The 24,057-nt window shown below is 35.3% G+C and overlaps 1 protein-coding gene across 2 annotated transcripts in view; it reads left to right on the forward strand.

The window, feature by feature from the left end:
* Positions 1-527: 527 nt before the first annotated feature.
* Positions 528-24,057, forward strand: part of TOP2B (topoisomerase (DNA) II beta) — a 44,457-nt gene continuing 20,927 nt past the window's right edge. Inside the window, exons 1-16 of one of the 2 annotated variants that reach the window (XM_014937719.1) lie at positions 528-701; positions 1,391-1,481; positions 3,544-3,607; positions 4,862-5,007; positions 5,788-5,885; positions 7,260-7,472; positions 7,555-7,728; positions 13,925-14,026; positions 14,109-14,246; positions 15,033-15,171; positions 20,203-20,360; positions 21,033-21,158; positions 21,776-21,886; positions 21,974-22,079; positions 22,280-22,389; positions 23,909-24,001. In XM_014937719.1, coding sequence (XP_014793205.1) covers positions 606-701; positions 1,391-1,481; positions 3,544-3,607; positions 4,862-5,007; positions 5,788-5,885; positions 7,260-7,472; positions 7,555-7,728; positions 13,925-14,026; positions 14,109-14,246; positions 15,033-15,171; positions 20,203-20,360; positions 21,033-21,158; positions 21,776-21,886; positions 21,974-22,079; positions 22,280-22,389; positions 23,909-24,001 — 1,965 coding nt within the window. In that variant the 5' untranslated portion in view covers positions 528-605. The remainder of the gene's footprint in view (positions 702-1,390; positions 1,482-3,543; positions 3,608-4,861; positions 5,008-5,787; positions 5,886-7,259; positions 7,473-7,554; positions 7,729-13,924; positions 14,027-14,108; positions 14,247-15,032; positions 15,172-20,202; positions 20,361-21,032; positions 21,159-21,775; positions 21,887-21,973; positions 22,080-22,279; positions 22,390-23,908; positions 24,002-24,057) is intronic. The other variant, XM_014937720.1, reaches the window with a different exon arrangement.

Here is a 24,057-nt window from a genome sequence, read left to right on the forward strand (position 1 = left end):
GGGTTTCTAGTGTTCTTTCCTCCTCTTATTTTGGATGCTGTCAGTTACAGGACTGGGTAGTAAAGAATATTTGATTCTCATTTGGCCTGTTCAGGTTTACTCAGGGCCAAACTCTTGCCTATTGTCATCACTGATGCCTACATGCAAAAGAGTGATTTTACTGTAGTTACTCAGAATAGTATTCAGTGGTTTGGATTAAAATGCTTAAGCACAAAATAGGTATTATAAATATTTAACCTGCGGATGTGGGCGTCTTTTGTAATATACTCGTTTCCCTATTTTGGTATGTCATGCTTATTAAATCACTAAAGTTTGAGTATGTGACAATTTGTTAAGAAACTGTCACGTAATCTGTTGAATTTTTTCTGTTGAGAGGATAGCTTGATCTTAATACATCTGCAAAATTCACATTTACATTACATGACAAGTTTTGATTGTAATTTAAATCTCTGTCAGGTTTTGTTTGTATCTTGAGAGTGACAGATTCAATGTATGAGGTTGATTGTTGGTGTGGTTCTCTTTTTTAGACACTATTTGATAATCAGATCAGTGCTTCAAAAAAGGAAGACTCAGAAAGCATTAATAAAAATGACACTTCAAAGAAGATGTCTGTTGAGAGAGTTTATCAGAAAAAGACTCAGCTTGAGCACATCCTCCTCCGTCCAGATACCTACATTGGTTCAGTTGAACCATTAACTCAGGTAAGTGTCACTAAGTTTATTGTCTTAATAGTTTTTGTTGTTTAATAGGGAAGTGACTATTCTGCTTAATAAATAGTCAAATCTCTGCATTTCTGAGTATTCTGAATTCTCGTGCTAAAAACTGTGGGTGTGTTTATGTAAGCATATGTATGAAGGAGTCAAGAGAAGACTTTTTTAATAGGTGCTTCATTCACCTGAAAAAACATGCTTAGAAATTGTTCAGTCAAAACATAAACACACACCTGTGTGTGTAAATACATTGTTATATGTGTGTATGTGTGTGTTTACAAACATGCCTATATGCACGCAAATATATATGTATACATTTTTGTAAGTAGCATTTGTTCTAGGTCCAAAAATGCTTTGGTGTGTTTGTTTAGTTAGAGAACAGAGAGTTTAAGCCTCCTGCTGGCACGTTTTTCAGCTGTTTTTATGAAGTTGCAAAATACTTCAAACTTCACTGTCTATATTGTTGGAGTTCCCCATCAAGCAGAAAATAATGAATTTTCATTATGGAAATCTTTGTGGGTACAGCTGTAATTTTTGACAAACTTCTGCTTCTGCATTTGTTTCATATGACAGCAGCAATCAGATTGGAAGAGTAAAGTTCTGAAGTAAATAGAACTTATAGAATGATAGACTGGATTACCAAGACAAGTAAATATTTTTTTGTTGTTGTTTACATGTAGTTAATGTGGGTTTATGATGAAGATGTAGGAATGAATTGCAGAGAAGTTACCTTTGTTCCAGGCTTGTACAAGATCTTTGATGAAATCCTTGGTAAGTGTTTTTAACAATAACACTGCTTTAGCATTGTGGAGTATGTACTTTTCTGAGAGCTCTCAAAGCACATTAATTTGTATCTAAGTTTAAATCACCGACTTTGAGTGCCACTAAACTGCAGTGCATGAAAATTCTAGTGCATTCCAGCACTACAGAACAGTTTGAAGAGGGAAGAGTGTTTTCAGTTGAACTTGTAAGACAGTGTAAATATTTGTTACTGAATGTCCAAACTAGGTCATTTTTTATTTTTATGATTAATACTCTTGCAAGATTTTTAATCTGAAAAGTTGATCAAGGCCACAGTTTTAAGTAATGTTTGAAAGATTATTCTTCCAAAAGAAGACAACAGAAAGTGTTAACTTAAATCATCATCTTGTGAATCATTAAAGTTATTTCCTTCTGTACAGAATGATAGTGGTGGTGATGGTGATTCTTACACGGATCATTTCTGGACTTCAGACAGTTTTAAAATTAATAAGTATCACACTGCTATTTAAAAGCACGGTGACTGAGGCACAAACAAATGATTTTTAGAAAATTCTGTCTTAAGTCCCTGAGTCACTATGACTTTACTAGTTTATGATATTCTCTTGGTGACAGGCACACATTGAAGACTAACCAGCAGAAGAGGTGTGCAACATCTGAAGCGTGCTGTCTGCTGAACTGATATTTTGGGTTAATTGGCATGAATTTTTGGACTAATCAGTTTTTATTAAGTTATGTTGTAAAGATTGGTGGGATTACATTGTAAACTAAATTATGCTCTATTGAGGTCAATGCAAATTTTGGCATGACCTTTATTGGATTCAGCACTTATCCACACCTCTATAATTATGCTTTACAGCTTTGCTGTCTTGGAAGCAATAAAGACTATATCTTGTCCAGATGGAAAAGAATGATTTTTTATTTTTGTTTTTTTACTCATTACTGAGAAATACGGGAATGAAAATCTTTTGTGAGCTCATTTTTGAGTGCCAGTTCTATGGGCTTTTCATGGGAGGGAGTCACTTTGATTTTGTCCCATTAAAAAGGAAGATCAGTATCATATCATTGTCATAGTACTGTACGACTCAGTGCTTCTTTGTGTAGCCCTGATAAGTGCTCCACAGAGCTAGGGGTCGGTGATTTGAGAGCTAGGGGTCGGTGTGATAACATTACGAAAATTGGACATTGTAACTCTGCTTACTTTTTAATGAAGCTGCACTTAATGATTTTAGCAAAAGCACCTCAAAATATCTGATCTTATATTGAGATCCTTATAATCTATTAAGATATTTCAATTTTAATGGATTTATCTTCATATCCTTTGATGGCTTTGGGTTTTGTTTTGGTCTGTTTCATGGGTGATGAGACAAATGCTGAAAATGATTGTAATGTTTTTTTGTGGTTAATGGCCATAGTCACATTACTGATTTCTGTTGTTTGTCGTAAATATACATTGGAGTGCAGTTAAATTAAATTCTGATCAAATGTTAACTTCCGGTTATGCCTCTTTTGATTCTGAACTGGGTAAACTGTTTAGGAACTAACTTAAAACTGTTAGTTATAAGTCTTACAGGCTCTTCAGAGATAACTTTTGCTGCAACCAAAGCACTCCTTAGGGGATGTGACTTTTTCAGGATTGGGTTTCAGTAGGAAAAGGATGTGTCAACTGATCTGGTGATGCATATAATTTCCTAGTTTTTTTTAACATACATGGTGTAATATGTGTAATAAATATCCAGACACCAGAAGGGCAGCAACAGAAGAACTAAGTGCTCTGTATGCTAAGAGCAGTTATGAGAACAAGCTCACAAAATACACTTCTATATTTATTTATAAGATAATCTAACTGCTAGAAATAGTCAGTAATTATAAGAAGGTTGAAAAATAACTTGCAGATACTTGGACATATTTATAGACCTCAGTCATAAGACACAGAATATACAAACAGATATGAGATTAAGAAATACCTGGACCATTGCAACTTGTGGTGGAATATGTATATAATCAGTTTTACAGATTGAGTAATTAATTATTGTTTCTAGAAGGTGTTGATTTGTGCTACTTTGTTTCATAGTAAATGCTGCTGACAATAAGCAGAGGGACAAGAATATGACTTGTATTAAAATATCCATTGACCCGTAAGTAAAAGCATGTTTTCTTTTACTTTCCCTGCTGATGCTACTGTAGTTCAGATTTGTACAAATGATTTTACTGAATGAAATTGGATTTATTAAAAACAAAATAATATTTTTGGAATTATTTTTATTAGCTTAATATTTTAAGATTAAAAGGTGAATTAAAAGTGGTTAACAGTAAATACTACCATTCTGAATTTTTAATAATTTGCTTTCCTAAACTACTTGTTAATATTTGACTGATTGAAACTTAAAACCAGAATATGTAAAATTGATTATTAGATGCAAGCTTTGCAGTGTATAACCATAAGCATCCAGGTTACTCATAAATACCAACCTTGAGATTTCATAACATTTTTGTACCTCTTGAACTTCTGTGTTAACTTCCTTAGTGTTAGGATGAGGTTATGTTTGAATTAGCTATATCTCATTGAAACTGCAGATTGCAAATGTATCATTACTACTGTTTTTCAAAATTGAATACTAAAAGAGATATTTCCTAATGAGAAGTATTGTAGTTAAACAGATGTTGATTGGGTTCCTTTAGTAGTACCCATTCAGTGAGTAATAAAATTTTTAGAGACCTAATTTTCACACCTAATCTTTAGGATAAATACGCTAAGAAGTAATTTTTCTGCAAGTTTTCAGTGCATTATCAGTTTCTGTTGACCAAATTGTTCTTATTATGGAGTGGGAGGGAAATGGTAGTGTAAATCTGCCTGACCTGTCATGATTTTGAACTCTCTAATACTCTGAAATAAAAACTCTGTATGAGAGCTGCAAATATTAACGATACCAGATGTTGATGGATTTTGGCATTGATACATAAAGTAAGTTCCAATGTTTACAATAACTTGGAAATAACAGTTTTAAACAGATGATAACTTGGCTGTGTCTAGGTGGACTTCAATGAAACCTAAAAAGCTACGTCTCTAACTTAAGTATAATTCTATCACTTAACTTCAGCATTCTGTGGCAGATCATGTTAGTAGGGAAAGCTCTTCAAACAGATTCTTAGGGGTTATTTCTGTGATATGATATACTGTTATGTATGGGCACTAATGCTCCTTCTTCTAAGCCATCTAGTAAGCACAAAGAAGTGTTTTTTTGTAATTAAAATTGATAGAGCTGTGAATAAATATGGTAAGAATATGGCCTTTTATTGTATTTTATGTAGTTATTTAAACAGGTAAAATGTGCGAAGGAGTCTGTTTTAAAGATAACATTAATGGCCTTAATGTCTTCACTATTTTATAGGGAATCAAACATTATCAGCATATGGAATAATGGAAAGGGTATACCAGTTGTGGAACACAAAGTAGAAAAAGTATATGTACCTGCTTTAATCTTTGGGCAGCTGCTAACATCCAGCAACTACGATGATGATGAGAAAAAAGTTACAGGCAAGACTATTTAACATCCTTTGTTTTATTTAATTAAGCTATTGTTTGCTTTTCTGTATGTTTTCTCTTCTTACTTTTTCTATTCCATTTCATAGCAGATGATCACTTAGTCACCTTTCCTATAGCACTCTGTTAGAGTAAAATGACTTAAAAAAATCTTAGTTTTTCTTTTTTAATATCAATGTTTACAGAGAACTTTACTTTTACATCTTTAATATCAGTGCTTATTATTCAGTAACAAACAGTATCTTCATATTTTAATGCAGTTATTATGATGCAATCATTTAAAAATTTGTGCTTTAAAAATGATGGGAAAAAATAAATTTAATAGATTGGGACATGATTTTTTATCCTAAATGTGAAGTAACCCCAATTTAGGTCGTGAATGAAAGTTAGTTCTGTTCTATCATACCCCATATGTTTTGCCCACATTATGATGTGCAGTTGCTGAATGATTTGGGTCTGATGATGACCTAGTTTTCAGCTGGATCAGGGTGTTGAGGTCACTTGCCTTTCAGTAAGCAACTGGTATATTAGCATAAGGGAAGCAATGGGAGCATCCTGGACTTGGGGAGAGGAGCAAACTGCTTGGTTTTGAGGCAGAAGCAGTTGCACAAGATTGGAGGCAGTGTGAAACAACATCTCTGGCATCCTTTGATACCTGTTGACATGTGGCCCAACTTTCGTCTCATATAGGACATTTTACTTTATTGGCATACTCTCTATATATCATAAATATGGTTCTCCTGTAAAAAAACTTAATATATGTTGTTTTTTCAGGTGGACGCAATGGCTATGGTGCAAAACTTTGTAACATATTTAGTACAAAGTTTACAGTTGAAACTGCTTGCAAGGAATACAAACACAGCTTTAAGCAGGTATAGAAATTATCTCGACTTTTTTTCCTTGTCTTTGCTGTAATTATAAATTTAAAATTTAACACGTTTTCTATATTTCATTAATATTTCATTAAATGAATCTTTTAACATTCAAATGGATGTGGAGAGTTTGCAGAGTAGGTAGTTCAGTCAGTAAAACTGATTATTAGAATGTGTATTAGAATTTGGGGGTTTTTTTGGTAAGTAACATTTTTCATGGGGTCTTAAGTGACTAAAAATTACAAACAAACTTCTTCTGTTAAAACTAAAGTATGTTCATGTGCATGTGAAAAGGAATAAATTCAATTGAAACATTTTTTAATTGCTGTTACATAATTTGTCAAAAAATCTTTCTTCTTAGATGTGTAAACATAGGAACAATTATCTAGATATGTATTAGGAAAAAGATTTTTCAGTGTTTATATCATGAATTTCATTATACTAGCTGGACTTCTGGTGCAAACCTCCCTCCCTCCCCATTTAAAACTGTTGCTCATTGTTACAATTATTAATACACAGACCAAGGATTGAATGTAATTTGATCTACTGTATATAGCTTTGAGATGGCCACCTTTCTAAAAGAACTTTGTTAGAGTATTAGATACCAAAGTTCCTTGGCTTTGGAGTCTTTCCTGGTTGGTGCTTTGTTTTTTTTCTGGACAGGTAATTTGTTTCAGGTTGTGCTGTCATTTCACTACGTAAACAAAACATTTCAATGGTTTTACCTGTCTCTTTAAACATACGATATTTTCTGCTGATTGCCGAAAAGCAAATTAATATTGGTTTGAGTGTACTTTTTGAAAACGGCATGCTTTCTGACTTTGATAAAGTGCTATTTTATAAATGTGCCCGTGTTCTGAAATGGGGAACAATACGAACACTCCTGAGTCAAGTCTGAGCAAGTTGGCTTGTCAAGAAGCATGCTTTCCTTCACTGAACAGCCACAAAGGTGCTATCTCAGAGATTACTGAGTCTCTGCACAGGGACTAATAAGCCTCTCTATAGAAATGTGTAGAAAATTGGAAGCATTAAGCTGATGGCAATAAGGACTGTTTAGCTAGCGCGCTTGTATCTAATTTACCCAGTTCTGTGATGGACTCTATTTGCATTAGAATCATGTCCATCAATGTAATGATACCTGCATATTTACAGAAACCACAAATCTGCTGTCACTGATGCTTGTGCATATTAAGCAATTAATTTTTTTAAAGCAATTAATTTTTTGCATAGTGTTTCACCAGAGGAAACTTCTAAGAGAAGTCTGTGAGCTTTTTGTTGGGTAGCCTTTGCAATCCTAGCATAGCTGGAAAATGGAACAAAGGAGGAAGATAACATGTATTGTAAACTAACATCTGCAATGTTTTGTTTCCAAAGACTTGGATGAACAATATGATGAAGACCTCCGAACCCAAGATTAAGCATTTCGATGGTGATGACTACACATGCATTACATTCCAGCCAGATCTATCTAAATTTAAAATGGAAAAACTTGATAAGGATATTGTGGCCCTCATGACAAGAAGAGCGTATGATTTGGCTGGGTCATGCAAAGGAGTCAAAGTCATGTTGAATGGGAAGAAATTACCTGTAAGAGCCTCATTTAAAATATTTTAAGTGTACTGAGTATTTTTTTGCAAAGAATAGTAATTGTTATCTGCATTACTTGTAGGTAAATGGATTTCGCAGTTACGTAGATCTTTACGTAAAAGACAAGCTGGATGAAACTGGAGTTGCGCTCAAAGTTATTCATGAAGTCGTGAATGAACGATGGGACGTGTGCCTCACTTTAAGTGAAAAAGGGTTTCAGCAAATCAGCTTTGTAAATAGTATAGCTACCACAAAGGTGAGTAGTTTTATTAAATGATAAAAAATGTAAATGATAAAAATGTGTGCTAAGATTATGCCCTGTCAGATATTTGATGAAAATATACATCTGGGTTACTAAAAATAAGTAGGTGAGATAATCCTTTGCATGAGAGGATCTGGCAGAGCAATTGAATGCAATCAAAATACACTCATAGGAGTATTTCTGATTATGCACTAGCTTTTAAAACACAGGTAGCCATTATCAGTGATACTGATGTTGTACGTGAGCATACATGGTATTGATTAAATATGAAATGATTGGAACAATTTTATTCCTTCTTTTTTCACATATTATAATGAAATAATTCTGAAATTAAGGTTAAAAAAACATACAAACCCCTTTAAAGCCTGTAGTAGCATGTTTTGGAGGTCAAAAATGGCTTTTGGTGTTCATGAAAAATGGCTTTCCTTATATTGCTTTATGATGTATAAAACTGGCCTGAAATGTTGTGACTAATTTTCTTTTATTTATGTTTCTATATGAGAGGATCTAGGTGTTCTCTTACTTATCAGTAACTATAGTAGTAGTGATCATCATGTGATTATATCATAATGTTATCATTCATGATAAATGATATCATTGAGTTACCATGAAGCAGCGCTATGCTGCTACAATCTTTGTGCTTCTCAAATTGCTGAGGTGGTCAGGCACCAAGGCAATCACCTGAAAACAATTAGCATAACTGTTACTTATACCAGTGTGGTATGACCCAGGGATCCACCCTGGTGAATGAAAGTCTTTGTCATTTCTGCTCCTTACAAATTGCACCAGATGAGTGATACAATAACAATCAAGCAATTCTAGTAATTGGTGAGGCTGTTTTTAGGGAATATTAACTATGAACTTCCCCAAAACATGAGAAAGATAAGAATTTGTAACCAGCCACTTAAAACCCCTCCTTGCTCAGATCTTTTCTTAAGAAGTCAAACAGAAGAATATTCCAATGGTAGCACAAGTGGTTCATAAGCAAGTGGGGTTCCTAGTCTAGGCAGGTGTCCAGAAGTACCAGTGTTAATCAAAATGGTAGGTGATGTGTAGCCAGCATTTTGGTGGTATATGACTTTTACTACTTAACTTCTTCCAGTGTCATTTGCAGTGTAGCTGAAGCAACTTTCAGTGGGAAGAGGGATCGTTTATTTCATTGTAGAATATTCAGTTTCCAAGTGTGCATTTTAATTAAATGCTTATCTGATACTTGTCAAAACTAGGGATAACAAACACATCTGGTAGTTGAAAGCTTAAAACTTAGTTTTCATTCAGGCCTCTTTATGCAACATAAAGAAGAAAAATAGCATGACCTTAAAGATGTATACAATACCTTTATGAGGAGCTGGCAATGTACAGAAACTTCTTCTTATCAGGTTAAGAAAATGCATTTGAAAAAATGAATACTTAATGACTCCTAAGTTAAATACATTGCATACACTTACTCGAAAGATTTTGAATTTGACACTTTTGGATCAATTTTCACCCATCATGCAGTTACACATACATTGTTATCATATATTCTTTAAGAAAATTCATAGAAAAAGTACTGTGTATTCTTCAAAGGTAAGTGTTGTAATTTCTAGTTTTTCCCACTCTCCCGATCCATGCCTTATGTGTGTGACTGGATGTGGAATGTTCGGGGCCGGTGACCCACCTCACCAGCAATTGATGTGCCACTACCCACTGATGAGACATAATGGCTAGTAACTAACTGCGTCAACTGCCTGTCCCCTTATCTGCTAACAGGTGAGGAGCTCATTTCAGCTCTTTTTTGGTTATTTATCGCTGTTTGCTGAAAGCTTTTCATTTCTGTTTCTGGATAGATTTGACCCAGTCGTAACTTCCCTTCCATTTTTTTTAAACTTCCTTTAAATTCCAAATAAGATTTTTTTAGGTTGATGGGTGTTTTTTTTTTTGAGCGGTGCGTAGAAGGTCAGGCAGTATGTTGAGGCACAGCTCCCTTGTTTTGTTCTTCTAAATTTGTTACCTTGGACAGGTCCTCATTTGTTCACAATTTTTCCAGAGTAGACCACCACAGGTTTTGACTTCAGGCTCTGAGGCAGCATTTGAAAGATTGTTTGTAGCTATTATGGTTGTGCAGATAACCTTTAGTGAGACTTGTATATAAATTGATTAAACATGGTCTTCTCAGAGTTCTGAATTTCTAATAGTAGCTGTAGCAGAAATTGTAGTAGAAACATCAGTTATTAACATAGCAATAGAATGATATTTTTAATATGGTAGCACTGCTAATTGTAATCATACAATACTAATAATCATTTTAGCAGAAATGCTCAGCTAATACGGATGCAGTGTCAAATAGTAGACTTGGGTGCATTGAGCATCCCAACCTGGTAAAATTTGCTGAAGTTGAACAAGAAATTCAGGACTGTTCCAGAGCTTGACGTTTTCAGATTTATTTTAATAAAATAAATATAATATAAAACAAATGCAAAACAAAATGAGATTTTTCTGTATAGCTAATTCAATGAAAACCTCAAATTTCTAATTAACTTCTGAATTTGTTTCCCATATGAACCATTTATCTGTCCATAGGATTTAAATATGGCTTATCTCAGAATTAATTGAGGCTGTTGGCTATTGATAACGGTATGAATAGAATGTATATGGGAGCCAGTCGGAGCTTAGTTTTTAAGATTTTAGTTGTTACTATTTCATTAGATGTCTTTGCATCCTGAAGTTTGCAAGACTGGGAATCAATCATAATGATTACCTTCTGGGAAAAGAAGGTTGTGCAGTTTTAGTGCTCTTTCTCATAATAAAGTAGTCATAATAATCGTTGACAGCCCTCTAGATTTAGAGGGTATTTTTCTTTTTTCTGTCTTGTATTAAAATGTACTTACAGTTGGGGCAGTTAGAGGCTGTTATGCTTCTATAGTGGGTAAAGGTGCCACCTACTGGTGAGATGGTTGAAAGGTTCTTTGAGCTCTGAACATCCCTCACTCAATGCTACACACTAGGAATGGACTCAGGCATGGGGAACTGTTATAATAACTAATATCTCCTAAGAACAAGAATTACTGGTAAGTAGCTAATTTTTGATATCTCAAATGTTAGTTTTAGCAAAATATTTGAAGACCTGATAAAAAATTGCTAAAAATGTAAATACAAAAATACACTGAGATATCCCCATAAGCTTAAGTTTTCAGTAATGTGATGAGTAAAAGTAATGCATTTTAAAATCGCCATTCTAATGTGGAATGTTATTCCTGTAGTAGCTTTTCCTCACAATTTGGAAATGGATTTAATTTTCTTTAAAGTGACATGATGACGTTGTATCAACTTTCACTTGAACTCTCCCTATGCTGAAACTCTGTCATCCATATGTGAATAAAAACTGTTGTGTTTTAACTTTGGTGGGTTTTGCTTTGGGTTATTTTTGTTTCTGCTTTTGTTGCATTTTTTTAAGAGGACATTGCATGAAAAAATATTTATATCTGTGGTGCTTCTAAAAAATACTAGTGGTTTTTGTTGTTTAGTAGGTGACTCTAGAGGCGGACAGAAACCACAGATGGTTTCTTTGAAGTGCAAGTACTGGTTTGATTATGACTAATAATATTTACCATCTTAAGCCATTTTTTTTTACTTCCCCTCTCTCTCTTTTTTTTTTTTAAATCTCTATTTTCTACATGAAGTTGAGAACACAGCTACTGTCTCCCATCAATTCACCCACTTTACGTCTTCTCCAGTCTTTTCAGATGCATACTCTGCCTAAAATGTAGAATCCTAATTTTTGGCTTTTGCTTGCTCATTATTTGTTCTTTATTTCCCCCTGTCTTTTTGGCTGGTGTTTTTTCTTGGCTTTGTTGTTTCTATTTCTTATTTCTTATCAGTTCTATACTGCCTGATACCTATCAAAAGTTTGTCTCCTCAGTTCTGTTTTTAAAACAGCTTTAAAGGAGGGCTTTTTTGTTTGTTCCCTCATGATGAATGTTTCTATAGATGTGTTTTCTTTATTTTGTCTGTCCTAATGCAAATTGCTCTGAACAGGAACTGTTATTTAGCATATGTTTTTGTAAAGGCACTAATTGATATTAAGCAAAGGTGATCTGTGTAAAATACAGAGAAAAGCCCAGACAGGGCTAATCTGGCTGTCCAGTTAAATCTGGACAGGGACATCAAGGGCAACAAGAAAAGCTTCTACAGGTACGTCAGTGTTAAAAGGAAGACTAGGGGAAATGTGGGCCCCCTCTGGAAGGAAACAGGAGACCTCGTTACCTGGGATATGGAGAAGGCTGAGGTACTCAACAACTTTTTTGCCTCAGTCTTCACTGACAAGTGCTCTGGCCACACTGCCCAAATCACAGAAGGCAAAGGCAGGGACTGGGAGAAATCAGGTATCAACAGGTTACAACATTGGTGGATAAGGGAAGAGCAATTGACATCTTCTACCTGGACTTTTCCAAAGAATTTGGCACTGCTATTTTAATCTTTGCTAGTTGTTCTGATTCAGATTACTTCTGCATTGTAGATTATACCCCATAACTGTTAGGTTTCTTTTACACAGGTAAATCAGTGGTCATTGTTTGGACGTAATAGAACTATAATAGACCTTTTTTCCTCAGAAAGCTTATATGAAATGCTTTTATTTTCCAAGCAATTTATTCTCAAAATTACTTGTCTTCTAGCAGTATGTTTTGGGTGTGGTGTTTTTGGTTTTTTTTTTTTTTTTGTAGCTAGTTTAAAGTTTAAGTTCAAAGAGAATTGTAGCTAGAAATGTTATAGAAGCTTCGGGGCACCTTCTGAAGGTGTTCAAATGCTTAGCGCTTCCCTATTTAGACTGAATTTCATCAATTGTAAAATCACTATTTAAACATTGAAAATAATCTGTATTTTCATCACCTTCCCCTATTGCAAAGCATGAGTGGCTTCAAAAAGATAACTTCTCTGACGTATTACTTCCCAAGTACCTAAATAAGTATTTCTTCCTCGGGGTCTGTTGTGCTAGGGGTCATAGTTGGGAGCTGAATACAGTGCTTCCACCAAAAGTTTTCTTACAATAATGACATCACTTGAAATACCCAGTTGAAAAGGCCTTAAGCAAGGATAACCAATAGTCAGTCCCCCTTTTTGTAGGATAAAGGGAAGAATTGTAATAGGCACTGTGAATGTTTTACTTTCAGCTGTTAGGGTGCAACAGAGGAAGAAAATCCTATGTATTCTTTTTTTTTTTTTTTTTTTTCAGTGTGATGATGTGAGAAATTGCTTATAAGCCTTTTTTTTCTTTTTCTTCTTCTGCATTTGGTCAGTAACTGTAAGGGAGTCCAGCTGACTGCTTGTTTGATACAAGCAGTCAGCTTGTTTGATTATTACATGATTATTTAGCTACAGGTTATTACCCCGTGGTGTCCTGAGGGGTCGTTTTGTCAGCTTACGGTTAGCTGCATGCTCTGCATTGTATCTCTTGCTACATCAGGTATGAATTTGGAGCAGGTTTAGCCTCTGGTGAGTTTTATGGAGAACTGCTCATCTCCTTAAGTTTATCTTGCTCTGTTCTGTTAGAGTTTTCTGGATCTTGTGGTTGTCTATTTGCAGTTTGCTCCCCATTAACTCTCACATGAGCCCCCAAGTAGCAGAGAATACTAATGGCATTTATTCAAAGAGTTCTGTAAATACAGCTAAGAAAAGGTGAGATGACTTTGGGAACGAGTAGGCATGGATGCTGTATATCTGAGGGTGAGCTCTTGAATGTGTTCTTATGAAACAAATGGGGAAGGTTTAATTTGATGAACGAATGTGTGATGGTTTTAGTCCAAGGTTATTTATGTGCCTGTTAAAAAGATACCTCTTGACAGCCATGTGGTGTTGCAGGTACCATCCCAGCGCTACATAATAGTGTTCAGATCTGCCATACTCTTAAGGTTTTGTATCCTGTTACAGGATGTAAGCAGCTACATTTGAAGTCCACCACTGCGCAGTGAATAAAAGGTCTCCTGGTTCTTCTGTTCTGTGTAACGTCCCTCATCCTTACTTGTACAAAGACTGAAAGACACGAAAGACAAACTTTAAAATAAATTTTCCTTTGTTATGCTGCAACTAAATGTGCTTGGATTTCCAAATTTAAGTATGACTACAGGAAATTTGTTGAAATGGCTGAAAGCTATTAGGAAATTCAATGGTTTTGACCTTTTTTTTTTTTTTTTTTTTTTTTTTCCTCATTAAGGGTGGTAGGCATGTTGATTATGTGGTGGATCAAGTTGTGGGCAAACTGATAGAAGTGGTGAAAAAGAAGAATAAAGCTGGAGTTTCAGTGAAACCATTTCAGGCAAGTAATCTTACACAAAAAATATTGAAAAAGGTGAATGTGGTAATTTTGTTGAGTAAATTGGTTTCTATGTTTTCAACAGGTGAAGAATCATATATGGGTTTTTGTTAATTGCTTGATTGAAAACCCATCATTTGATTCCCAGACAAAGGAAAACATGACATTGCAGCCTAAAAGTTTTGGGTCCAAGTGCCAGCTATCTGAGAAATTTTTTAAAGCAGTAAGTAAAGCATATTTCTTTTTTTCTCTGAAGCAGAAATTGACATAGTGGATCAATTTTGATTTACAGTGTTCCCAAAATTACCAGAGGTTAACACTGATCTCCAGAGGTGTTAAATGTGCAGCAGAATCTCTAACCAATGAGTGCTCTATTATGGGGAATAATGAAAAGCCAAAGGTCAGAGTATTTCGCTCTACTTCTATTTCCTTTTGACGTGAAACCAAACAGATTAAAATCAAACTAAAGCAGTTTTAGATTAGAAAATATGCTATATGCTTGTTTTGCTGCAGATGTATTTCTTAAAATGTTATCAGTTTAGGATAACAGTTTCTCAAGTGGTTGATGCAGGGCCTTATTCTTAAATACTTTTGATTGTATTTCAGCTATTATTAGTCATTTCCAAAGAAATTTTAAGTGGTCATAAATATCCCATAAGGTTACTTTTTGCTGTCAAAGTCCAGGAAGCACGTGTTTAGTACCTTAAATGTTTGAGCACATCAACCACACAGCATAAGACAACTTCTTATTAGGTCTCAGTCCTTTTTCCCTCCTTCTACCAATTATGCAAGGGGTGGAAAAGAAGCTGTGGGAGTGTTGTGTTTTGTATATGTACGCACAAAATTCTAAACAGTAAGGTATGTGTTAATTCCTTGACCTTTTATATGTTGCAGTTTTTAAAATTTAGAGGGCTTTGAGAAACAGCATTCAGTCAGTAACTTAGAATTGAAATATAAGAGTATGCTCTGTGAAACTACTTTTCTCACAATATTGATTTGTTACTTACAGGCCTCTAACTGTGGTATCATAGAGAGTATTTTGAACTGGGTCAAATTTAAGGCACAAACTCAGCTGAACAAAAAATGTTCATCGGTGAAACACAGTAAAATCAAGGGCATTCCGAAACTGGATGATGCTAATGATGCTGGTAAGAGCACTTATTTTTATTGTCTTTAATGTTCCATAGATTTTTCACAGACATAGTCATTTTAAACCTGACCGTATTTCTCATCCTTACGTACAATTTTTAATAAAAATCTTTCTAGTTTTCTAAACTTTCTAGAGCTAGAATTAAAACACAATGGCAAGTTTGATATTAGGAACACCATCCTCTCCAGGATAGAGAATGAATAACGTTGAACAAAAGTGGCAGCCTAATTCCATATTGAAAGGGTGTGTATTTTCTAATTGTGGTTTCCAGCTAAATAGTGTTACCAATGTTCTATTTTGGAGGTGACGAGTCTTCTTGACCTTTCTAATATAAAAAGATCAGAATCTTGATAGGGTCACAAGCTATAGGAAGTAGATCACGTAGTGTGTAGACCTGAGGGCATGGTTCAAGATACCTTTTTCATGAGACTTTAAATGCCATTAGGTTCCTGTCTGGGAATATAGGGCAAACTGGCAATCTCTGCTGGCTTTCTTCCTAGCCCAGCTAGGAATCAGGATCAGCTGGCCATCTTTGACCAATAGCAATGGGATGGGAGTTATCCTTGAGTTATTTGAGGAGCACATATGTCTAAAGAGCTTGAAATGTTGCCAGTCTGTGTTAATGTTAGGTGATTTTTAATACATCCTTACATTAAGCAAAGATAGAAAAATTACAATGAAGTACATGGATGGATCAAGTAGGTAAAAGCGTTTAAGACTGGTAAAGAAGTTTTTTTTTTGAGTTCCAGTGTTCAAGGCAAAGATGACTTTATGACATGATTAGTTCTGTTTAATTTTTCTTCATTTCTTTTTGATTCCTTGGGCTCAGGTTATTATTTTTTAAAATTGAGTTTTCTTCAGTATTTTATTACTTTTCCAGTTATTGAGATGTCATAGTTTGCCTCAAAAGCTGATAATCATGTCTCCTTTAACTAGTGTTTTGCTTGTGGAATTTGTATTCCTTAGTCAAACACATGTTCTATTTTCTCTATGCCCAGAAGATCATGTGCTTAAAGAAATGCTGTGGTTTTATGGATATCAGGCCTAGTGCTCATAATAACATCATGACTGACTTAGGGTACAATTTATTCATAGTTTTTTTTGAGTATCTGCTTTGGAGACCAGGCTTCAAAATAACTTCTTATTGTCTTTTTCACTGTGAGTGAGGGGAAGGAAAAAACTCTAACAGGGCAGCTAGTAAGTTACTACATTGCCTTTCACCCTGAAACTTTCTCAACTAAAGTGGCAGGTAGGATTCACTTGGGTTCAACATGGATGCTTAAAAGTTTTGCATGGCTTGGATCCCTGTTACCCAGGTATTTCTTTGCTGCCTAGTTTTTCTTATATGGGGAGCAGGAACTCTACATCCCCCAACGAGGCTTACCCAAGTATTGGTTTATTGAAGGTCTGGAACACGCTAGATTTCTCACACTGAAGGCATTGCACATTTGGACACACAGGAAGGCAGAGATGCTTTTGGTTTCTGAATACAGTGTGTGTTGCCCTATTCACTCTTGGTCTGACTTTCAGAAGTGTTATATATACTGGCAGAGATGTTTTAAATTGGAGGATCACAAGTGGTATATTTTGTAGTATAGTAATATGTAGTCCTTTCTTTATAAAGACTGAAGGTGCCATGTGGATCATCCATTTGCTCTTGAAAATCAATAGGATTTTTTTGTTCTTTTTGCACAAGAACTAAGCTAATACTATAATCAGGATCTCTGACCTCAATAAAAAGCTGCTTTCATTGAGAAAGGGAAGGCAGAAGATGACACAGAAGAGTGACTTCTTTAGTGTGGCTGAGTGTGTGTTGGTTGCTCTACTCTTGAGAAATTGTCTTAATGAACTTTAATTGGTGACTGCACAAACTAAATCTTGATATTTCTTACCGTAAGTGGAAAAGGAAGTTCTGGTGCCATGGAAATTCTTTAATGAGTACACTGACAAAACACTGTGGAACTAGCAGTCTTTCTTTCTGTCTTTGGGATCTTTATAGAAACGCTTGGTTGATGGACACACAGGAAGGCAGAGATGCTTTCGGTTTCTGAATACAGTGTGTGTTGCCCTATTCAACACACAGGAAGGCAGAGATGCTTTTGGTTTCTGAATACAGTGTGTGTTGCCCTATTCACTCTTGGTCTGACTTTCAGAAGTGTTATATATACTGGCAGAGATGTTTTAAATTGGAGGATCACAAGTGGTATATTTTGTAGTATAGTAATATGTAGTCCTTTCTTTATAAAGACTGAAGGTGCCATGTGGATCATCCGTTTGCTCTTGAAAATCAATAGGATTTTTTTGTTCTTTTTGCACAAGAACTAAGCTAATACTATAATCAGGATCTCTGACCTCAATAAAAAGCTGCTTTCATTGAGAAAGGGAAGGCAGAAGATGACACAGAAGAGTGACTTCTTTAGTGTGGCTGAGTGTGTGTTGGTTGCTCTACTCTTGAGAAATTGTCTTAATGAACTTTAATTGGTGACTGCACAAACTAAATCTTGATATTTCTTACCGTAAGTGGAAAAGGAAGTTCTGGTGCCATGGAAATTCTTTAATGAGTACACTGACAAAACACTGTGGAACTAGCAGTCTTTCTTTCTGTCTTTGGGATCTTTATAGAAACGCTTGGTTATTCTCAGGTGAGAATAATCAGGTGAATTAAGGACTGTATGGGATCTTAATAGAAACAATTGGTGATTCTCAGGTGAGAATAATCAGGTGAATTAAGGACTGTATGGGATCTTAATAGAACTGATAGGTGATTCTCAGGTGAGAATAATCAGGTGAATTAAGGACTGTATGTGGTCTTGTATGGGATCTTAATAGAAACAATTGGTGATTCTCAGGTGAGAATAATCAGGTGAATTAAGGACTGTATGTGGTCTTTCTGCATGTGACAGATGATGATCACTACTTCTAGGTCCAAAATATTCAACTCTTTGCTATATGAGTGTTTGCTGTGAATGTGCACGTGACTAAACGTATGGTGAAGAGTTACACAGTTACAAATAGCCTTTTCAAAAGAATTTCAGACCTCTCCATAAGCTGGAGAGAAGGTTTAACTGATGCGTGAGGATACAGTTTCAGGAAGATTGTTTCAGGACATTCATACACATGACACAGAGATTATCTGTAATCTGGCAGCAAAACACAATAGTCTTAATTGATGTAGTTGTATTTCACAACAAATAAATATTTGTAAGGATCGCAGGAGTTATACTTTCATAAGCACCTCAAATCAGATGAGGGAGCAGGGCTGGCTTTGGTTTCTAATTGCAGGTGTTAGTAGTTGTTGAGTTGAAGCAGTCCAGTGTAGCTGGGAGAGAACAGTGTCTGGCCAAAGACCCCTCTGGCTTTAATATTTCTTGTGGTTTTTAGAATTTATTTTTACTTCAAGGGTGAATTTGTAGCTGAGGTCCAGCAACCACAGGTTTCTTGAGTGCCAGGTACCACTGAATTTTTGAATTGATATTGGTTAATATTTAAGAATAGCAAATAGATATATCTGTATAGTGATTTACTTGCTGTAGATTTCCTTCCCCACTGAAAAGAATGAGTCCTGTACCTGATCTTTCTTGCTTTCTTGAGATCTTGATGAGGTATACTTAGGTGCATGGCTTGTTGGAGGAGAAGAGGGAGAAATGAAAGAGAAACTAAAGAACCAAGAATAGGAATATAGGATTGTAAGGAGTAGCTAGATTACTAATGTGATGAAGCATAAAAGCATTCTTTGAACGTACCAGTTCATGTAGTTTTCTCTTTGAGTTCTTCAGAGCTGTGTTCAGGAAAACACCTAGCATGTAGCAATTAATTTCATGGAAATGGAAATATTTGCATCCATTCCAGAAGAAAGTGCTTCTGAGTGATACTCGGATGTGTTTTCTGCAGTTCAGTTAGAAAAAAAGAAAAGAAGGCCCTCATATATTCTAAAACAGCAGACTAGTATTTTTCTTGGTATTTGGATTCCACCTTGCTGATAGCTATTGACACACTTTGATACAGTGCGAATAGCTGCCTAATTTACATCATATTAAGCCATATGTCTGATGAAGAAGATGAAAGATTTGAATATAAATTCTGTGTAATAGGAAGTGCAGAGTTGTTTTAACCTACCAGGTAAAGACAAATCAAAGCACCTATTTTAAATGCCAATGTATTCAAAACTATCTTATTAACTGTAGGTGAGTCTCTACCAGCTTGAAGTTTTTTGCAGTCTTTCCTATCAGTTGGCCTTGACAAAATGACAAAACTGCTTAATGAGCATTTGCACCCTTGGAAAGGGGTGGGTTCCTTTTTTTTTTTGAACTTGCTTTTTATTTAGAACATCAAATATTCCAATGCTAATGAACAGAATATACATGTCATACCAGCTTTGAGCACACTGGACATAGAGCCACTGAAATGTCTTGTAGAATCAAGATTGCACTATTAGTAAAGGTTTGTTTCTTCTGTTTGAGAAATTTTGGAGAATATGTAATAGGCGCAAATGTTCTGATCTTTTGAGCTTTACTGTCAAGTCGTTCTTTTCAGTTGCCTGACTTCAGCTGATAGACCCCACAAAAACGTAATTTAATAAATTATTTCTGAAAATATACTGTGAGAAAAGGAGAAGTGCAGAATGGGAAATAACTCCTGTATATAACTCAGACATACATAATGTATGTGTGTAAGAAATTTACAGGTAGAAAAATGAAATGGTAAAGGTACAGAAGCAATCTGTCCTTTTTTTTTTTTTTTTTTTTTGTGCAGGTATGTAGGGACTACTATATGCGATGAGCCAGCATTGCATCCCTTTTTGTCTATTTTGCTCCTTGTCCATAGTAATCCATAGTGTATTGCTAAGGGCAAGGATTGTTCTTCTTGCGTAGTTTTAGTATGGAGGGCCAGCCCTAAAAATAGAAATTCAGCCTATTTAAATTATCTGATGTAGAATAGGAAGAATATTTAATTGCGTTTCTGTTATATGAGGTTAAAAGTTACTCTTTCTGGTTTTTTTGCCTTGCTTCTACTTCTTCCTGGACTGCAGGTGGGAAACATTCCTTGGACTGCACGTTAATATTAACAGAAGGGGACTCTGCCAAATCTTTAGCTGTCTCTGGCTTAGGTGTTATTGGGAGAGACAGATATGGAGTATTCCCACTCAGGGGTAAAATTCTCAATGTTCGAGAAGCTTCTCACAAACAGGTAAGTAGTCTTGTCACCTCCTTTTAGCTGAAAAAATGGATGCTTTGTTTATTTTTGATGTCTAGGGTTACATCTTCGTATTTTAATTTTTACTTTTTCATGAAAGCCTGGAAATATTAAGTGTAGTAGTACAGTACTGCAATGATAAAGTTCATTCCTTCACAAGTGCAAGGAAATTCTGCTAGGACTCATATTAACATTTTAAGTGAATACTTTAAAAAACCTAAAAAGTTATGTTCTCTGTGTTGCCATGTGATTTCATTGACTCCCAGTGTGAGGCAGTAGAAGCAGCATTATCCCATCACATTACTTCTGTTGCCCTCCATACTTTGTCTATAATAAGAGTTGTGTTGCAGATGCCCATAGGAATAGTGGAAAGAGAGGGCAACTTTGTGAGATGACTTCTTGTTACATGCACTTTTCTCCCTGCCTACTGGACCCAAAGAGCTCTGGCTGTAGAGGAGAAAGGGAGTCATGCAGACTTGAGAATCTGCATGTACAGAAGAAATATTTAGAAGTGTGAAGGCTGCAGGGGGGCTGGGAGTAAAAAGGTTATGAAGTTGAGGTAGGGGTGCATTGAAAAAGTAGCTGTAAAGCCCACCTAAAAAAGATTGGGATATTTCTGAATGTCTGCTTTTTTACGCTGACTGCAATGATAACATTTTTATACAGATTATGGAAAATGCAGAAATCAACAACATCATCAAAATTGTTGGACTACAATACAAGAAAAGCTATGAAGATCCAGAATCTCTGAAAAGTTTGAGATATGGAAAAATTATGATCATGACAGATCAGGTTAGTCTGAAATTCACAGGTTTTAATATACAGAGCTTGTTAAAAAGTGTTATGCTGCAATTTAGTGGGTTACTTTTTTGTGCATTTTAATCTGCCTCTGTCTTACGACAATATGGATGTATTCAGAGGGAATCCCTAATGCATGAGGGTTCTTTATGGGAATAATTTATCTATATGTTGTTTTGGTTACTCCAAAGGAGCAACTGAGCTTTGCTGCACTGTAGCAGAGATGTCAAAGTAGTAATAAAAATCAAGTATCTTAACACCAATGAGAACTGTGGGCCAGTTCTTTCTTCCACAAAGATTCAGCTCCATGATGTCTGGGAGAGCTGTCTGTCTCTCAGAGAAAACATGCCAAAGGCAAAGAAACCTTTGAGCTGCAACTGTGCACATGGCTTGGAAGAGCTTATTATTAGCTCAGGGATAGTGCCATTCACAGTTGGCTATTTTATAACCAGGTCCAGTTTGGAATCCAAATTAAAAGTAACTGTTCCCTTCTATGTTTTGTGTCAACAGATGTTGTTTTGGTGTATCCAGGCCAGCAAGTGGGTTTTTTGGTGGTTTTGGGGGATCTGAGGTTTTATAAGTCTGCCTCATGTTTTCATGTTCTGATTTAGGATCAGGATGGATCTCACATAAAAGGCTTGTTGATCAATTTTATTCATCACAATTGGCCGTCACTGTTGAAACATGGTTTTCTTGAGGAATTCATCACTCCTATTGTAAAGGTATGAATTCTATTGATGAGATGTTATTTATTACTTAAAGTGCAACAGAAAAGTTGATTAGGTGGGGTTTTTTTTGTTTTTTTAAAGGCAAGCAAAAACAAGCAAGAACTTTCATTCTACAGTATTCCTGAATTTGATGAGTGGAAGAAACATATGGAGAACCATAAAGCATGGAAGATAAAATACTACAAAGGTTTGTTTAAAAAGAAATAAGGGAACCTCATGGATCTAAAAGCGCAAAATAAGTGGGCACTATAAATTTTTATTTGTAGCTGTTTTCATGATAGTATCTTCTGTAGTGATTTTATAATTATATTCCCAGTAAAATAAGAGGGGTAAAATAATAAAATTTAAATTTTCAATATGCAGTAACTATTTCATATTATTGTACAGGTTTGGGTACCAGCACTGCTAAAGAAGCAAAGGAATATTTTGCTGACATGGAAAGACATCGGATCTTATTTCGATATGCTGGTCCTGAAGATGATGCTGCCATTACACTGGTAAGAACTTATAAAAGTTCTTCTATATGATTTGTTTTAGTTTCCGTTTTTAACTGAAAATGGAAACTACTTGAGGAAGTTCTAACAGGGGTGAGTGGGTTTTGGTTTTTGTTTTTTTTTGAAGTTACTGAAAAAAATACTTTTGGAAGAGAGAGAAGCTTTTGGAAACGATTTTAAATTTTGGAATAAGGGCTTTATCCACGCTACAGAATCAGCTCTACCTTCTGCTTAGTATCTTTGATCAATTTTGTGTGGTGTGGATATCAAGAGACATTACATTTACACTTGCTTTTAAAGACAGAACGCTCAAAGGAGTACTCCGACTAAGGCAATGAACCTAAACAAATGATGTTTTACATCTACTTAGGGATCTGAATTTTGTTTCTGAGCAAATAAGATCAGATAAATATTATTTATTTGTTGAAGATATATCAGTGTGGCATACTTGCACTCGTGCACTTGTTCTCCATATTTGAATTCAAAATGATGCAAAACAGGGTGATATAACTTAGTCTGTTTCTCAGAGAGTAAGTTACTACGGTTTACTATTTATTACATAAAACTGTGGTCTTCAAGAAAATAAAACTACTCATAGAGCTGTTTTGGAATGCTCCAGTTAGAGTCCTTTAAAAAAGATAGCGCTGATGACTTTTTACAGGAAAGTCATTGAAATCAGGACATAATGGAGTCTTTATATGTTATTCCCTGAGAAAAAAAGGCAGAACTTCAACAACTCACAAAATTTTCCTAGTTGAAATTTTGCTTAAACCACATGCTCAGTTTTTATGTATTCTTCTATTAGTCTTCTGGAGAAGCAGCTCACTGGAGGGGAACTCTGTTTCTGTTAACAGGACAGAGTTTTTTTGTAGTGATTATTGGTTGCTTTAAACTGATGCCTTGTCATCATGAAGACTGAGGCCCTCAGTCAGCCAGCCTAAACTCTGCCTTAGCCTTTTCATGTGGTGTCATTTTTGTCAAGCTGTTGATTTTCTTGAGGAGACTAGGGACAAGCCCTCAGGAACAGCTACTAACCAGTGGCATGCTGGGCCTGACAGAGCAAACAGGGCAGGGAGAGGACAAGAAGCAGGGGGTATTTTTCCTAACACCTTCAGTTAATTTTCTTGATGACAGGTTGTTATAGTTCAGTCTAAATGATGAACTCAGCCTTAAAATTATTTGGAGAAAGATCCAAACACATTTTTACTTGTGTATCAAAGGACAACTTTGATGTTTAGAGAGGAATAAGAATTATAAGATTTGTCTAAAGGTGTACCAATTTTTGGGAAAGTAATATAAATTTAAAATATGATCAGTGAGAGATCTGACAGTTCCGAAACCTTTGTGTTCAAAAGGTAATGTGCTTGTACTGCTGCTTAAATGTAAACATTAGTTATATGGATTATCTTGTCCAAATAAATATTATTGAATACTTGATCAGATAGTGTATTCTGTCTAAAGTAACATACATTTACACAAACATATATATGCTGATAATTTAGTGTACTTGGAATCTTTTCAGGCCTTCAGTAAGAAGAAGATTGATGACCGAAAAGAATGGTTAACAAACTTCATGGAGGACAGGCGACAGCGTCGGCTACATGGCCTTCCTGAGGTGAGTCCTAAATAATAGTAATAAATCTGGTGGGTGAGATTTAAATGTAATGTAGG

Source organism: Calidris pugnax, unplaced genomic scaffold (assembly GCF_001431845.1).
Source record: "Calidris pugnax isolate Ruff unplaced genomic scaffold, ASM143184v1 scaffold11, whole genome shotgun sequence".
Lineage (NCBI taxonomy): Eukaryota > Metazoa > Chordata > Aves > Charadriiformes > Scolopacidae > Calidris > Calidris pugnax.